Genomic DNA, 14,197 nt, shown 5'->3' on the forward strand with positions numbered 1-14,197 from the left:
GCGGAAGATGCATAACAAAACGACAGAGACTGAGTAAAGATAAGAGAACATGTAGCAGAATACATAGCAGACAGACGCCTCGACTAACGTCGCAAGTATGGGCGATGATCGCAAGACAGTCGACAAAACAAGGAAAAGAACATAAAGTACCAACGCAGAGAGTATTACTATACCATCAATCATGCTGGCATGTTTGCACGGAGAATCAGTGACAAGGGAAAAACATGTATTTCATAGACAATAGACTCAAGAAGGAAGGATAAAACAGAATAGATAAAGAAAAAAACGATCGAAAGAGAAGGAGAAGAGAAACGAACTCAAAGAACAAAGGAAATTAGAAATTAGCAACAAGAAAAGGAAAATAGAGAAGAGCGAGGAGAGCGAGAGGAGAGAGAAGGAGAGGGGAAACAAGACAATTGAAGCAGAAAAAGCAGCAGCTGGAAGAACAACGAGGAAGTATTAAGACAAAACAAGAGAGGAAGGGAATGGAGAAATGTGAGCTGAGTAAAAGAAAAAGTAAAAAGAAATACGGTTAGCGGGTATACGAGCACCGAAGTACGGATGAACGAGGAGGGCAGGGATGGGAGGGAGAAGATAGTATACGGGGTCAGAGAGAAGAGAAGTAACATACAGGAGTGAGGGAAGTGGAAATGGTTAGAATTTAAAGAAGAGAGTGGAGCGATAGGAAGAGGAAGTGAAAAAAGAAAAAGAAAAGAGGGAGGGGGAGGAAGAAAAAAAAGAGATGAAAGCAGGGAAGGAATAAAAAAAAAAAAAAGAAAAGAAAAGAATGGAAGAGAGGAGAGGGAAGAGGAGAAGAAGGAGAAAGAGAAGAACAAGAAAGAGAAAGAAGAGGGGCGAAGAGATCGTCGGAAGTGAGAACGGCACCGACGAAGGGAAACGGGGCGTGGGGAGACGACGGCGGGGAAAAGTATGGAGAGAAGAACGAAGAACGATGAAGAATAAAATAAAAGGAAGAAAGATCATCTTAAAAGAATGAGACGAGATGAGGGAAAAGAAAAAAGAAAATAAGGAGAGAAGGAAACGAGGTGCAACAGACAGGCAAAAAAAAACAACCCGCAAGAGGAGGCGGCCCCCAGAAGACCCGGGCCAGGAGTCAGGGCAGAAAAATAAAAACACAACGCTCGAAGGGGATGGGTAGCTGAAGGAGCCGAAGAAGGAGGAGCGGCAGGCTGGGAGTCCTCCCCCAATATATAATATAAAATTATATATAATATAATTTTATAAATTAATATAATATAATATAATAATAACCCCGCGGATACCTTATTAAAAGGTATCCGCGGGGTATTAGAATATATTATTATTTCCCTATAGAATCGATAAATAATATGCCCCCCGACTCGTTGCCGGAGTACCCCGGCAACAAGACCGCGGGGATAAGATTTAATAAGAATTATTTCTTATATTATATAAACCCCGGACGCCATCGTCCGACCCTAGGGTCGGACGAGGCGTCCGGGGAAATTATTTATATTTTATTATGAATATAATAAAAATAAATTCTATATTAATACTAGTAGGACCCAATATTTATATGTACCCTATAAATGTGACATCATATGACCGAAGAAAATTATATATTTATATTATATATCTTACTATACAGTATTAATGATTTTATATATTTTTATATAGAATATATATAATTTGTATGGATCCCGCGATTACTCATAAAATGAGTAATCGCGGGAAATACTTATCTCATATCTATATAATATATATATATATATTAATATCAAATTACCCGGACGAGCCGTCCGGGGTTGGTATTATTAAATATAATTATTATTATTACAATAATATAATCCCGCGGATTATTCTTCTAATAATCCGCGGGATTATATTTATATATAATTATTAGTATTTATAATTATTATTATTATTACAATATTTACCCCGCGGACTCTCACCCAACATTCGTGGGGTGAAGAGCCGCGGGAAATAATATATATAAATATTTACGAATAATTCCGCGATTACTCATAAAATGAGTAATCGCGGATATTATATATATTCATATTATTCTATATATATATATATATAAGTAATTAATTAATATTATAATATTTATATTATTATTAATATATAAGATATATATTATTTTTTTTTAATAATATATATAATAAAATATATTTATTATAAATATTATAGTATATTTTACATATATTATTTTATAATATATTTATAATAAATATTTATAATATAAATAACATGCAATTAGTATTAGCAGCTAAATATATTGGAGCAGGTATCTCAACAATTGGATTATTAGGAGCAGGTATTGGTATTGCTATCGTATTCTCAGCCTTAATTCAAGGAGTATCAAGAAACCCATCATTAAAAGATACATTATTCCCATTCGCAATTTTAGGATAAAGAGTGAGTCCTATTTTTCTTATTTATCCCATAATCTTATTAAGATTATGGGATATAATTAGAATATAAAATTGGGTGAATTGCAAGAAACTCCTAGTATTTAATAATTATATTAAATATGGACAATTTGCAGCGAAGTTTATAACAACCTATATTATATTATTATATAATAACCCCACGCGGCTCGTCCAACCCTACGGTTAGACGATGCCGCGTGGGGAGTTATAAAAACGTTCAACGACTAGATAATGAGTTAGGTTAACAATAATTTATCCACGAGCGCCCAATATCAAATAGATTATATTTGATAATGACATAGTCTGAACAATATAGAAATATATTGAGCTAATATATTAAATAAATATTAGGCCAACATATACAGTTGCTTTATCAGAAGCTACAGGATTATTCTGTTTAATGATTTCATTCTTATTATTATACGCTGTATAATAATAATATAATGAAATATCTATAATAAAAATATTCTTTTTCATCTTTGGGCAATGCCTCCCGGGATATATATATAATATAATATATATATATATTATATATCTATTATTATTACCAATTGCGTACTCCTCTCTTGTAGTAGTCTGCGAGTAGATATATTATTATACTATAAATTTATTATCAAGAATTACTCTTCCCTGCAAATGTGACATCACCCAACCCTAGGGTTGGGTGATGTCGCGCAGGATTATAATATAAACAAACCCCGCGGCTACCTCCAGTATTGAAAGTAGCCGCGGGGAATATTATTAATATATAAATTATCTACTAGTGATTCTACAATTTCTAAAAATATTAAATTAGAATTATGTAATAAATTAAATGAAGAATTAAATACTAATTCTTCAAACCATACTCCCCCCCGCGCGGCATCGCCCTACCGTAGGGTAGGGCGAGCCGCGCGGGGAATATGATGATATTATTTCTAAAATTAATATTGAATATATTGTAGGATTTATCGAAGCTGAAGGTCATTTAGCTATTTCTAAAAATATAAACAATAACTATAAAATAAGTTTAGAAGTATCTCAACATATAAATTCACCCGCGGCTCCTCCCTTCGGGGGGAGACCGCGGGGAAGATTTAATGAAGGCTATTCAAGATACTATTTTAAATTGAACTCCTGATAATAGTTTATTATATGATTTACCTAAATCTACTAATAAAATTTATAAACCCCGCGGCTCCTCCCCTGGTAATCCCTTTAAAGGGGAGGAGTCCGCGGGGAAGATAGTAATAAATATAGATTTTAAATTTCTAGTACTGATAGATTATATTATCAAGTATTTCCAACTATGTTAAATAGTGGATTATATACTAGAAAATATATTGATTTTGTAATGTGATTTTCTAGTATTATCATTATAAAACATGGTTTACATAAAACATTAGAGGGTCAATTATTATTAGCCCCCCGCGGCTCACCCAACCCTAGGGTTGGGTGATGCCGCGGGGGGAAGATAAATTTAGATCTTTCCCCGCGGACTCCCCCCGAAGGGAGGAGCCGCGGGGTGTATTAATTCTAATAGATATTTTCAAAAGAATGAATTAGTACCATTAGATTTTATTTTAGAAGTATTATCTATGAAACCAATTTATGATCCATCTAAACCTCATGAATATAATTATAGAAGCCCCTCGCGGCTCATCCAACCGTACGGTTGGATGATGCCGCGAGGGGGAAGATACAGAAAGTATTCTAAGTAATTACCTACCATAGGTAGAATAATGATTATAAATAAACACTCAATATTCTTTTTTTTTATATATATTAAAAACTATATTAAAAAATATATACAATAATATGTATTAATGACCCCGCGACCATAGCATGGTCGCGGGGAACAATAATCAATATTCTTTTCATTTTTATTATATATATTGTATATGTATATAATATATACATTATATTCCCCGCGGCACCTACACTGGTGTATACCGGGTAGGAGACCGCGGGGGAAAAAAGATATTATATTATAATATTGATAATCATAATAATCTCATAAATTTATACCAGCCCTCATATGTTATATGAGGGCTGGTATATATAAATAATTATATATTCTATTTTTATATAATAATTATTATAAAATATATTAAAAAATATATACAATAATATATATTAATGACCCCGCAACCATGCTATGGTCGCGGGGATAATTATAAATATTCATCTAAAAATATAATATATATAATGTAATTTATAAAATAATATAAATAAAATAATAATAAAAATAAATTTATTATTATAATATATACAATATATACTATATTATAAATATATAAATCCTCTTTAAGGGCAATGTATTAATATTATGGACTTCTATAATATGGGAGTTGGTAATAATATTATTTTAATAAATATATAGTAATACTTACTATATTACATCTAATATATATAGTTAATAATAAAAACTATTAATATAGATAATATCGCCAAATACCCTTAGAATAGGGGTATTTGGCGATAAATAAATAATAAAAATAATATTATATATAAAATTATATATAATATTTTATTTATATTACATCTAAAAATATAATATATATAGTAAATTATAAGAATCCCAGGGCTCTCATCCTACGTACGTAGGATGAGAGCCCTGGGGTAACTATTTATATATATATAGAATATAGATATATAATATCTAATTTACCAATATCCTTTATAAGGGTATTGGGGGAATTAATATTCTCCTAATGGTGTCCCAATTGGATTTTCGAGGCAATTGGAACTATATTAATTATCATATTTATAATAAATATTATATATATATTATATTATAAAAAAAATATAATTAATATATACCCCGCGGACTACACCTCCCTTCGGGGGGGGGTATAGTCCGCGGGGATTAATAATTCTAATAATTATAATTTCTTATACGATATTTTAAGAGATAAAAACTATATAATTATAATATTCCCCGCGGCTCCTCACCCTACGAATGTAGGGTGAGAAACCGCGGGGGGAAAAATAAAAATATAATAATATATTATATATATATAAATATATAATATATATAATATATATATTTCGTAAATAATTCAATGAATTATTAAAGCCACCTGATACTAATAGTATCAGGTGGCGTGGGTAATATATAATACTATATATTAGTATTATATTATATACGAATGATGTAGGATTTGAACCTACGAAGCCTAAAAGACTTATAATATCTCAAGTATTACACCTTAAACCACTCAGTCAACCATCCATTTAAATATATATGAAACTAATAGGAATTGAACCTATATTGGTACCTTATCAAAATACTATTCTAACCGATTGAATTATAGTTTCTATGCTCCCCGCGACCTCCTCACCGGTATATACCGGTGAGGAGGTCGCGGGGATTATATATAATGGAGTTAATGAGACTTGAACTCATATTAAATGCATGCAAAGCATTCGTTCTACCAAATTTAACTATAACCCCTACATATTATACAATAATTAAGTCTTTAATAGGAATTGAACCTATATCATCTCATTAACAGTGAGAAGCTTTAACCATTAAGCTATAAAAACTATATATTTGAAGGGAATAGGAATCGAACCTATGAAGAACACAGTCATTGAGTTTACAGCTCAACTCCAATTACCAACATTGGAGATCCCTCCTATATAAATATATATATAATATATATATATTAACCCCGCGGATATATCCCGATATTATCGGGATATATCCGCGGGGACTATAAATAGTTTTTCCTAATTTACTTATAATTTCCCATTATACTATAATATATATACTATATATTATAAGCCCCGCGGTATCACCCAACCATCCGGTAAGATGATACCGCGGGGGAAAAAATATATAATTACCCCTTCTCTAAATATTCTATAAGAATGAGAAATATATTTAATTATATTATATATATAATATATATTAACCCTGCGCGACATCGCCCAACCTTTCGGTTGGGTGTGTCGCATTTGCAGGTAAATTATATTATATAATTATATTATAAATATTTATAACTAATTATCCCTTTTTCTAAAATATTATTATGTATATAGTGGGAATATATATATTATTATTATATTATATATTACATATATATATATAATATATTATATTCCCCGCGGCACCTATACCGGTGTATACCGGTGTATACCGGGTAGGAGACCGCGGGGGGGGGGGAAACTATTTATAATTTCCCGCGGCTCTCATTCTACTTTAGTAGGATGATGAGTCCGCGGGGTTATTATTTAATAAATTACCGCAAATAATACATTGTATTATTTGCGGATAATCTTATATATTATTATCCACTTTCGTAACGTAATTTTTATAAAGAATTGCAAGAAATATATTATATTCTTATTATAATATTATATTTTTAATACTTATAATGGGACTTGAACCTATATACTTCGCTTATGAGACGAATGTTTTAACCAATTAAACTATACAAGTTATTATATATTTATATAATAGTATAAAATTACCTAATATTTATTAAGTAATTTCCCGCGGTCACCTCCCTTCGGGGGGTGCCGCGGGTAGATATTAATTTATATAAGCCCCAAATGCATCATCCCTATGAGGATGTCGCATTTGGGGCAAAGGGTGAATACTGAGAATTGAACTCAGATTTAACGCGCCACAAGCATTCTTTCTACCTTTGAAATATATTCACCTATAATTATATATAAAAATATAGAAAAATGAACGGAAAATATGAGAGTCGAACTCATAAGAACATAGTTCAATTATGTAGCAAATAATCTACCTTACCAATAGTGAATTTTCCTATTACGAATCTAATCAGACTTGCACTGACATCAACCATCGTGACAAGATGGGACTTTACTATTAAGCTACAGATCCATTATATAATTTTACTGTGTATCCTTAAAAAAAAATTAAGTACAGGATTATCAAAATTAATATAACCCGCCAATTTATATAATAAATTGGCGGGTTATATATCTATATATATTTTTATATATAATATTTAATAATATATATTTAATAAATAATATTAATAATAATAATATATTATTAATATAATATAATATATTATATATTTCCCCCAATTGCGGACTCATCCCCGAGAATCTCAGGGGGATGAGCCGCGGGGTTAATATTTATCCCACATAATTAAGTATAATTATATATGTATTTATAATTATAATAATTTATATATATTATAGGTAGCGAGACTTGAACTCGCATTCAATGTTTGGAAGACATTCAGTTTACCAATTAACTTATACCTATATTATTTTTATAATATAATACTCTCTCTATGACTCGAACATAGAATCTTAATATTAGAAGTATTAGGCTTTAACCATTAAGCTAAGAGAGCTAATAATTATATTGATCCCGCGAGTATTATATTTATATAATACTCGTCCCCCCAAATGAGGCATATAGGATGATGCCACATTTGGGGGGGGAAGGGTTAATATATTTTATATATTTTTATATATTTTATATATAATATATAAGAATAGTTGGAATCGAACCAAACATGGGATGCTTAAAAGGCAACTGTTTTACCATTAAACAATATTCTCTCCTCCAGGGTTATATCTTCTTATAAATAAGGAGACGTAACTATATTATTATATAAAATTCCCCGGACGCCTCGTCCGACCCTCATAAAGGGTCGGACAATGGCGTCCGGGATATATATTGAACCGGTTTGATTCGAACAAACAAATTCCAAACTCAAATTTTGGTGACTTACCTATTAGTCTACGATTCATATATATATATATATTACTACTTAAAGGATTTGAACCTTCATATCTTGCGATAACACATCTTAAGAGTGTCGTGTCTACCATTTCCACCAAAGTAGCTTATATGCCTTTAATGAGAATCGAACTACATGTACATAAATCTTCAATTTATTGCTTTACCACTAAGCTATAAAGGCTATAATATTTACTTATAACTATTTTTCTACTACAGACAGGGTGAGATGCGAAATTATTTTTATATTTTTCCCCCCGCGGTCTCTCACCCTACAAATATAGGGTGATGAGCCGCGGGGTAATTATTATATTAAATAATAAATATAATATTTATTATTAATAATAATATAATTTAATTATTATTATTATTATTATTATTATTATTCCGCGAATTACCCATAAAATGGGTAATTCGCGGGAGGTATAAATATTTATAATTATAATATATATTATTAGTTATATAATAGCCCCGCGGCTCACCCAACCATACGGTTGGGTGATGCCGCGGGGAGGATATTACCAATTATTCCTCCCTATCGCACACACATGGTGCGTAGGGAGGGGAACATAACATGTAATTGGAACATATAATTACTATATAACTATATAATTACCATTAATATTATTATTATAATATTAATAAACCCCGCGGACTTATCCTCTGATAATTCCAGGGGATAAGTCCGCGGGAAAAGTATTCAATTGTCTATATGGAGAATCAAAATTATAAATAATATTAATATAATTTAATAAATTAATATAATATATTATAATCTAATAACCCCCACGCGGGTCCAACCATAGGGTTGGATGACCCGCGTGGGAAATATAATATTGTATCCCGCGGATTATCATTCTTATGATAATCCGCGGAATTATATATTAATTAGATCTTATTTTTATTAATATTATATACAATTATTATAATAATTAATAATATAATACTAACCCCGCGGGAAATATAAATACATAATACATAATATAGAATATATAATAAAATATATATAATTACTTTATGTCCCCCCCCACGCGGCATAGTATAACCAATGCCGCGTGGGGTTATTAAATAAATATAATTTGATCTTATATAGATGATAGTTTAATTAGTAATTAAATTTTATAAATTTAATCCTATTATTAGATTTTAGTATAAAATAAACTATAATTATCTCTTTAAAACTACTTCGTATTTATATGCATTCAATACTTATTATTTATTAATTTAGCTTTCCTACAATGATTAATATATATTATATATATATAATATATATATATATAAAAATATAAACTAATATTAATTATAATTAATCAATAGGTACACCATAGATTAATTCATTTTGATCCTTGCGTACTAAAAATGAGATTTAAATTGATAATATTCCCTATAGAAGATAGAAACCATACTGATTCACATCGTATTTAACCCAACTCACGTTACCTTTTAATTGACGAACAGTCAAACCCTTCCTAGCACTTACAACCAGGAGGATAGGTAGAGTCGACATCGAGGTGGCAAACATAACTTACAATATCTACTCTTTCGTTATATTACCCTGTTCAATTTTGTTTTATAATTATTTTTAATTAATTATTTCAATATATTACTATATTGTTCAGACTATGTCATTATTAAATAATATATAATATTATCTAATATTGGGCACTCGTGGATAAATTATTGTTAACCTAACTCATTATCTAGTCGTTGAACGTTCTTATAAAATATTTATTATAATAATAATAAATCTAGCCCCGGAGGGCATCGTCCGACCGTATGGTCGGACGAGCCGTCCGGGGAGGTTATTATAAGCTTCGCTGCAAATTGTCCATATTATTAATAAATAATAATATTAGGAGTTTCTTGCAATTCACCCAATTTACTCCCCGCCTTTTACTAAAGTAAAAGGCGAGGATAATTATATATATATATATTTTTATATATTTATTATATATATATATAATGGGACAAATATTTTATCCCTAGCGTAACTTTTATTCGTTATCAATAACCATTACAATCAGTGTTATTTGTTCATTATGCCATACTTACGTACTTGTTTCACTTGTAAGTGTTACAATTGTTGCACAGTTATACCATTATATTAATTTAATATAGTTTTATATTATTGTTTTCATGACAATTTTACTGTACATAATTTTTTCTATTATTTACCTTATTTATATTATAAATAAAATAATATAAATATGGATATTTATAATTATTATATATAATTTATAATTTTACTAAAATAATATTATAAAATATATATGGACTTATTCAGATACTTTTGCTGAAAATGACGCCCCATCAAAACTACCAATTAGAGATTGTTTCTTTAATTATATATATATATTATAAAAAAGTATAATATATATATATAATAATATTTAAGAATATTATATCTATTAAATATATTATATAAAGATAAGAATTATTATAAATATATATATAAATATATATATTATGATATTTAGATAAGTATTTCATTTGAATATAATCTATTACTTAATATACTGAACAAAATATATAATAATTCGATCTATCTAATTACAGTAAAGCTGCAAAGGGTCTTTTCGTCTTACTACAGGTACACAGCATCTTCACTGCGATTTCAATTTCACTTAGCTTAAAGGGGAGACAGTTGTTGTATCATTACGTCATTCATGCAGGACCACAATTATTGGCCTAGGAATTTCGCTACCTTAGAACCCTCATAATAAGGCTGCTATTTACTTAAATTTAATTATATATATCATAATAATAATATAATTTATGAATTAAGCATGGAGCAGAGTTCACACCTTATACTATAACTTAACGTTTTTGCAAAGTGCGGTGTTTTTAGTAAACAGTTGGACAACCTTGTTTTTATTACTCTTTTTTGACTAACGTTAGAGCTATTTTTGCCGAGTTCCTTCCCTTTAATTATCTAATTCACCTTCATATTCTCTACTAACATACCAGAGTCGGTATACATTACGGTATCTTATATACCCCGCCCAACTCTTATAAAGAGTTGGGCGGGAAAACATACTATTTCTTGATTTTTATTAGTTTATATATATATAATAAAAATATGTATATTTATTAGAATTATCCTATCGTATTATATATTTATATTCATATATTACTTAAGGGCCGTACTTTTATTGTTAAACCTTATGCTTTAGGTGAAAAGGATTATACCTTTTTTTCGTTACTCATGTCAGCATTCTCTATTTAATTAATTTATATATATTTATAATTAAAATATATATATTATTCATTAAATGTTCCACTACCATATTATTATATTAAATATTATATAATAATATATAGATATTCAGTTAGATAATTATAAATTAAGATCCGTTATATTATTTATTTACATAATTATTAAAAAAAAGTAATAATTATGGTTTTAAATATTATTATTATATATAGATCAGTGCATTGTTACATGTTCATTAAAAAATGGTTATTGTCAAACCCATTAACTGATTGTATTATAATATTTAAATATTTATTTCACTTATTATCTAATTTAGAACTTTATATCTTATTCAGGGCTGTTTCCCTTTAGACTATTCACCTTATCGCGTATAGTCTGACTCCTTATATTTTATTAATAAACATTTCGAGATTAAATACCTTTGATAAAATAACAATTATTCCCCAAATAATATTTATAGCTGTACCATTCTTTATTATTTTATTAAATAATAATATTAAAAATTATAAGGGCTATACTAACATATATTTCGTGGAAAACCAGCTATTTGCGAACCAGATTTGTCTTTCACCGCTTAACACAACTCATCAGATGATATTGCAACATCAACCTGTTCGACCGTTTCCGTCTGGTCATATTAAGATCGTCCGCTTTCGGGTCAATTAATATTAACTAATTATTTATATATAAAAATATATATAAATTATATATACAATGTTTATATTCAAATTATTTATAATAATTTAATTATTATTTTGCTAATACTAATTACTTGCTGACCCATTATACAAAAGGTACGTTATTAATATATTAATATATATTTATAACTGCTTATAAAATAACCAATTACTTATTTTCCCTTACGGTACTTAATTTGCTTATTAATAATATTTAGTCTTAGAACTAGTTTGTCCTATATTCTTACATAATATGTTTACATAATACTTAACTTATTATATATAATAATATATATATAATTTGACTATATTATTTTCTCTCACCAATACTCATAATATCTCTGTTGATTTATATTCTTTAAGTTACTTAGATGTTTCAGTTCACTTAATTTATATTTTATTAGGTTTACCTTAGGTTTTAAAAATATATATATAAAATATATATTTTATTAGTAACCTATTATTATTAATAGCTTTTATAATCCTTGATTATCTCTTTAAATCTATATAAGAAATATTTCAAATTATATTTATTTAATTACTTATATTATTTATATTATATATTATATATATATATTTAAATTAACCCCGCGGACTTATCCCAATAAGGTGTATACCGGGGATAAGTCCGCGGGAGAAGAGATTATATTATTATTTATATCCCCTGCAAATATATACTATATTTTCCTACCTATCACACTCATATGGTACGCAGATATTGAAAGAATAATATTCATTTCTCCCCCCTTTACACGTAAAATCTACTATATAATTATTATGCCAACCCCGCGGCTCCACCCCCCCCCCTTTAAGGGGTGGGTGGAGCCGCGGGGAATATTTAATATATAATATACTTATTATATTAATACATATAAATATTATAATAATAATAATTAGAATAATAATAATTAGAATAACGGCTCTCATCCTACTTTTGTAGGATGAGAGCCGAGGAGAATGATATATTCCCCGCGGATTCCTTTGAATCTGCGGGGTTAATTATATCAATATTTTAGATCTATATAAAATATATATCTTACTAACAAATTCCCTGCAAATGCGACTCACCCGACCCTTTATGAGGGTCTGGTGATGTTGCGCAGGGTTTAGATATTTTATATATAATAATATATATTATATTATAATACAATATATTATAATATATGGTTAGGGGTCCCCCCAATTTATATATCATATAAATTGGGGGGGGAGAATAAATATATATAATTTATAATTTGTGAGGGTTACTAATTATATAATATAAAATTTATTATATATTTCTATATATAATAGTAATAATAATAGATAAAATTAGTTAGCCCGCGAATACCAGATGGGGGTATTCGCGGGCAATACTTAATAATATTCTTTAATTATATTATATATAATATAATTATATATTAAAAATAAAAAAAAAAAAAAATAGAATTATTATTATAGATATGTCCCCCCCCCCATCACCATTAATATGGTGATGGGGGGGGATGAAGAATTACTTATTATCTTTTTATTTTATTAGATATATAAAATATGTTATAAATTATCTTTTTCCCCCCCCAACCCATAACATGGGTTGGGGGGGGAAAAGAATCCCATAATATATATATATTATATCCCCATCTTCCTCCCTGTCGCACACATATGGTGCGTAGGGAGGGGGTAGCATAGAATGGATGGAAATCATATATTTAGTATTACTATATATATCTAAAAATATATTTATATTGTATATATAACTTTAGTATATATATAAATATATTATTTTTATATAAATTACAATATATTAGTTATATAAGGGGGTATTCCCGATTTTCATAGCATGGAAATCGGGAATTTCATATAATTATAGATATGTATACCCAATCTCATAGCATGAGATTGGGTAATTATTTTTTTTTATTATATACTCTTTACCTATCTTTAAGGGATTACTATTATATTTAGATATAATTAATAAAAATAATATTATTATTAATATTTACCCCCCCCCCCCAATTCCGGCCCTCTCTACGACTTACTTACGTCGTGGAGGATATAAGCCGGAATTGGGGATTATATAATTTAAGAATTTACCCAATGTGTATAGTATGCACATTGGGGAATATATATATATATAATATAATTATATATTATATACTAATTATAGATATTATTGAATATTATTATTTATCTTTAT

The 14,197-nt window shown here is 28.7% G+C and overlaps 1 protein-coding gene and 16 non-coding genes, besides 4 other annotated features; 1 reads left to right on the top strand and 16 right to left on the bottom strand. All coding sequences in view use genetic code 4, as the record gives it.

Moving 5' to 3' along the window:
* The first annotated feature begins 2,059 nt into the window (after positions 1-2,059).
* Positions 2,060-2,069: a promoter (consensus promoter).
* A 163-nt stretch (positions 2,070-2,232) lies between these two features.
* ATP9 (ATPase complex subunit 9) lies at positions 2,233-2,397 on the top strand. Its single transcript has one exon. The coding sequence runs from the start codon at positions 2,233-2,235 to the stop codon at positions 2,395-2,397; it is 165 nt and encodes a 54-aa protein (YP_054496.1).
* A 3,145-nt stretch (positions 2,398-5,542) lies between these two features.
* On the bottom strand, positions 5,543-5,628 carry trnS2. Its single transcript has one exon. It is a non-coding gene; the product is annotated as a tRNA-Ser (tRNA).
* Positions 5,629-5,641: 13 nt separating this feature from the next.
* trnI lies at positions 5,642-5,714 on the bottom strand. Its single transcript has one exon. It is a non-coding gene; the product is annotated as a tRNA-Ile (tRNA).
* A 63-nt stretch (positions 5,715-5,777) lies between these two features.
* On the bottom strand, positions 5,778-5,850 carry trnA. The gene has a single exon. It is a non-coding gene; the product is annotated as a tRNA-Ala (tRNA).
* A 20-nt stretch (positions 5,851-5,870) lies between these two features.
* Positions 5,871-5,942, bottom strand: trnN. Its single transcript has one exon. It is a non-coding gene; the product is annotated as a tRNA-Asn (tRNA).
* An 8-nt stretch (positions 5,943-5,950) lies between these two features.
* On the bottom strand, positions 5,951-6,035 carry trnY. The gene has a single exon. It is a non-coding gene; the product is annotated as a tRNA-Tyr (tRNA).
* A 98-nt stretch (positions 6,036-6,133) lies between these two features.
* Positions 6,134-6,143: a promoter (consensus promoter).
* Positions 6,144-6,767: 624 nt separating this feature from the next.
* On the bottom strand, positions 6,768-6,840 carry trnM. Its single transcript has one exon. It is a non-coding gene; the product is annotated as a tRNA-Met (tRNA).
* A 152-nt stretch (positions 6,841-6,992) lies between these two features.
* trnH lies at positions 6,993-7,063 on the bottom strand. Its single transcript has one exon. It is a non-coding gene; the product is annotated as a tRNA-His (tRNA).
* A 33-nt stretch (positions 7,064-7,096) lies between these two features.
* On the bottom strand, positions 7,097-7,177 carry trnS1. Its single transcript has one exon. It is a non-coding gene; the product is annotated as a tRNA-Ser (tRNA).
* A 5-nt stretch (positions 7,178-7,182) lies between these two features.
* trnD lies at positions 7,183-7,254 on the bottom strand. Its single transcript has one exon. It is a non-coding gene; the product is annotated as a tRNA-Asp (tRNA).
* A 321-nt stretch (positions 7,255-7,575) lies between these two features.
* trnG lies at positions 7,576-7,647 on the bottom strand. The gene has a single exon. It is a non-coding gene; the product is annotated as a tRNA-Gly (tRNA).
* Positions 7,648-7,665: 18 nt separating this feature from the next.
* trnR lies at positions 7,666-7,738 on the bottom strand. Its single transcript has one exon. It is a non-coding gene; the product is annotated as a tRNA-Arg (tRNA).
* A 139-nt stretch (positions 7,739-7,877) lies between these two features.
* trnK lies at positions 7,878-7,949 on the bottom strand. Its single transcript has one exon. It is a non-coding gene; the product is annotated as a tRNA-Lys (tRNA).
* Positions 7,950-8,067: 118 nt separating this feature from the next.
* On the bottom strand, positions 8,068-8,140 carry trnQ. Its single transcript has one exon. It is a non-coding gene; the product is annotated as a tRNA-Gln (tRNA).
* A 15-nt stretch (positions 8,141-8,155) lies between these two features.
* On the bottom strand, positions 8,156-8,237 carry trnL. The gene has a single exon. It is a non-coding gene; the product is annotated as a tRNA-Leu (tRNA).
* A 5-nt stretch (positions 8,238-8,242) lies between these two features.
* trnF lies at positions 8,243-8,314 on the bottom strand. The gene has a single exon. It is a non-coding gene; the product is annotated as a tRNA-Phe (tRNA).
* An 8-nt stretch (positions 8,315-8,322) lies between these two features.
* Positions 8,323-8,332: a promoter (consensus promoter).
* An 884-nt stretch (positions 8,333-9,216) lies between these two features.
* On the bottom strand, positions 9,217-12,560 carry lrRNA. One transcript has 2 exons: positions 10,107-12,560; positions 9,217-9,690 (listed from the first exon to the last, which is right to left on the bottom strand). It is a non-coding gene; the product is annotated as a large subunit ribosomal RNA (ribosomal RNA).
* Positions 12,560-12,569: a promoter (consensus promoter).
* Between the last annotated feature and the right edge of the window lie 1,628 nt (positions 12,570-14,197).

Source organism: Kluyveromyces lactis, mitochondrion (assembly GCF_000002515.2).
Source record: "Kluyveromyces lactis mitochondrion, complete genome".
Taxonomy (NCBI): domain Eukaryota; kingdom Fungi; phylum Ascomycota; class Saccharomycetes; order Saccharomycetales; family Saccharomycetaceae; genus Kluyveromyces; species Kluyveromyces lactis.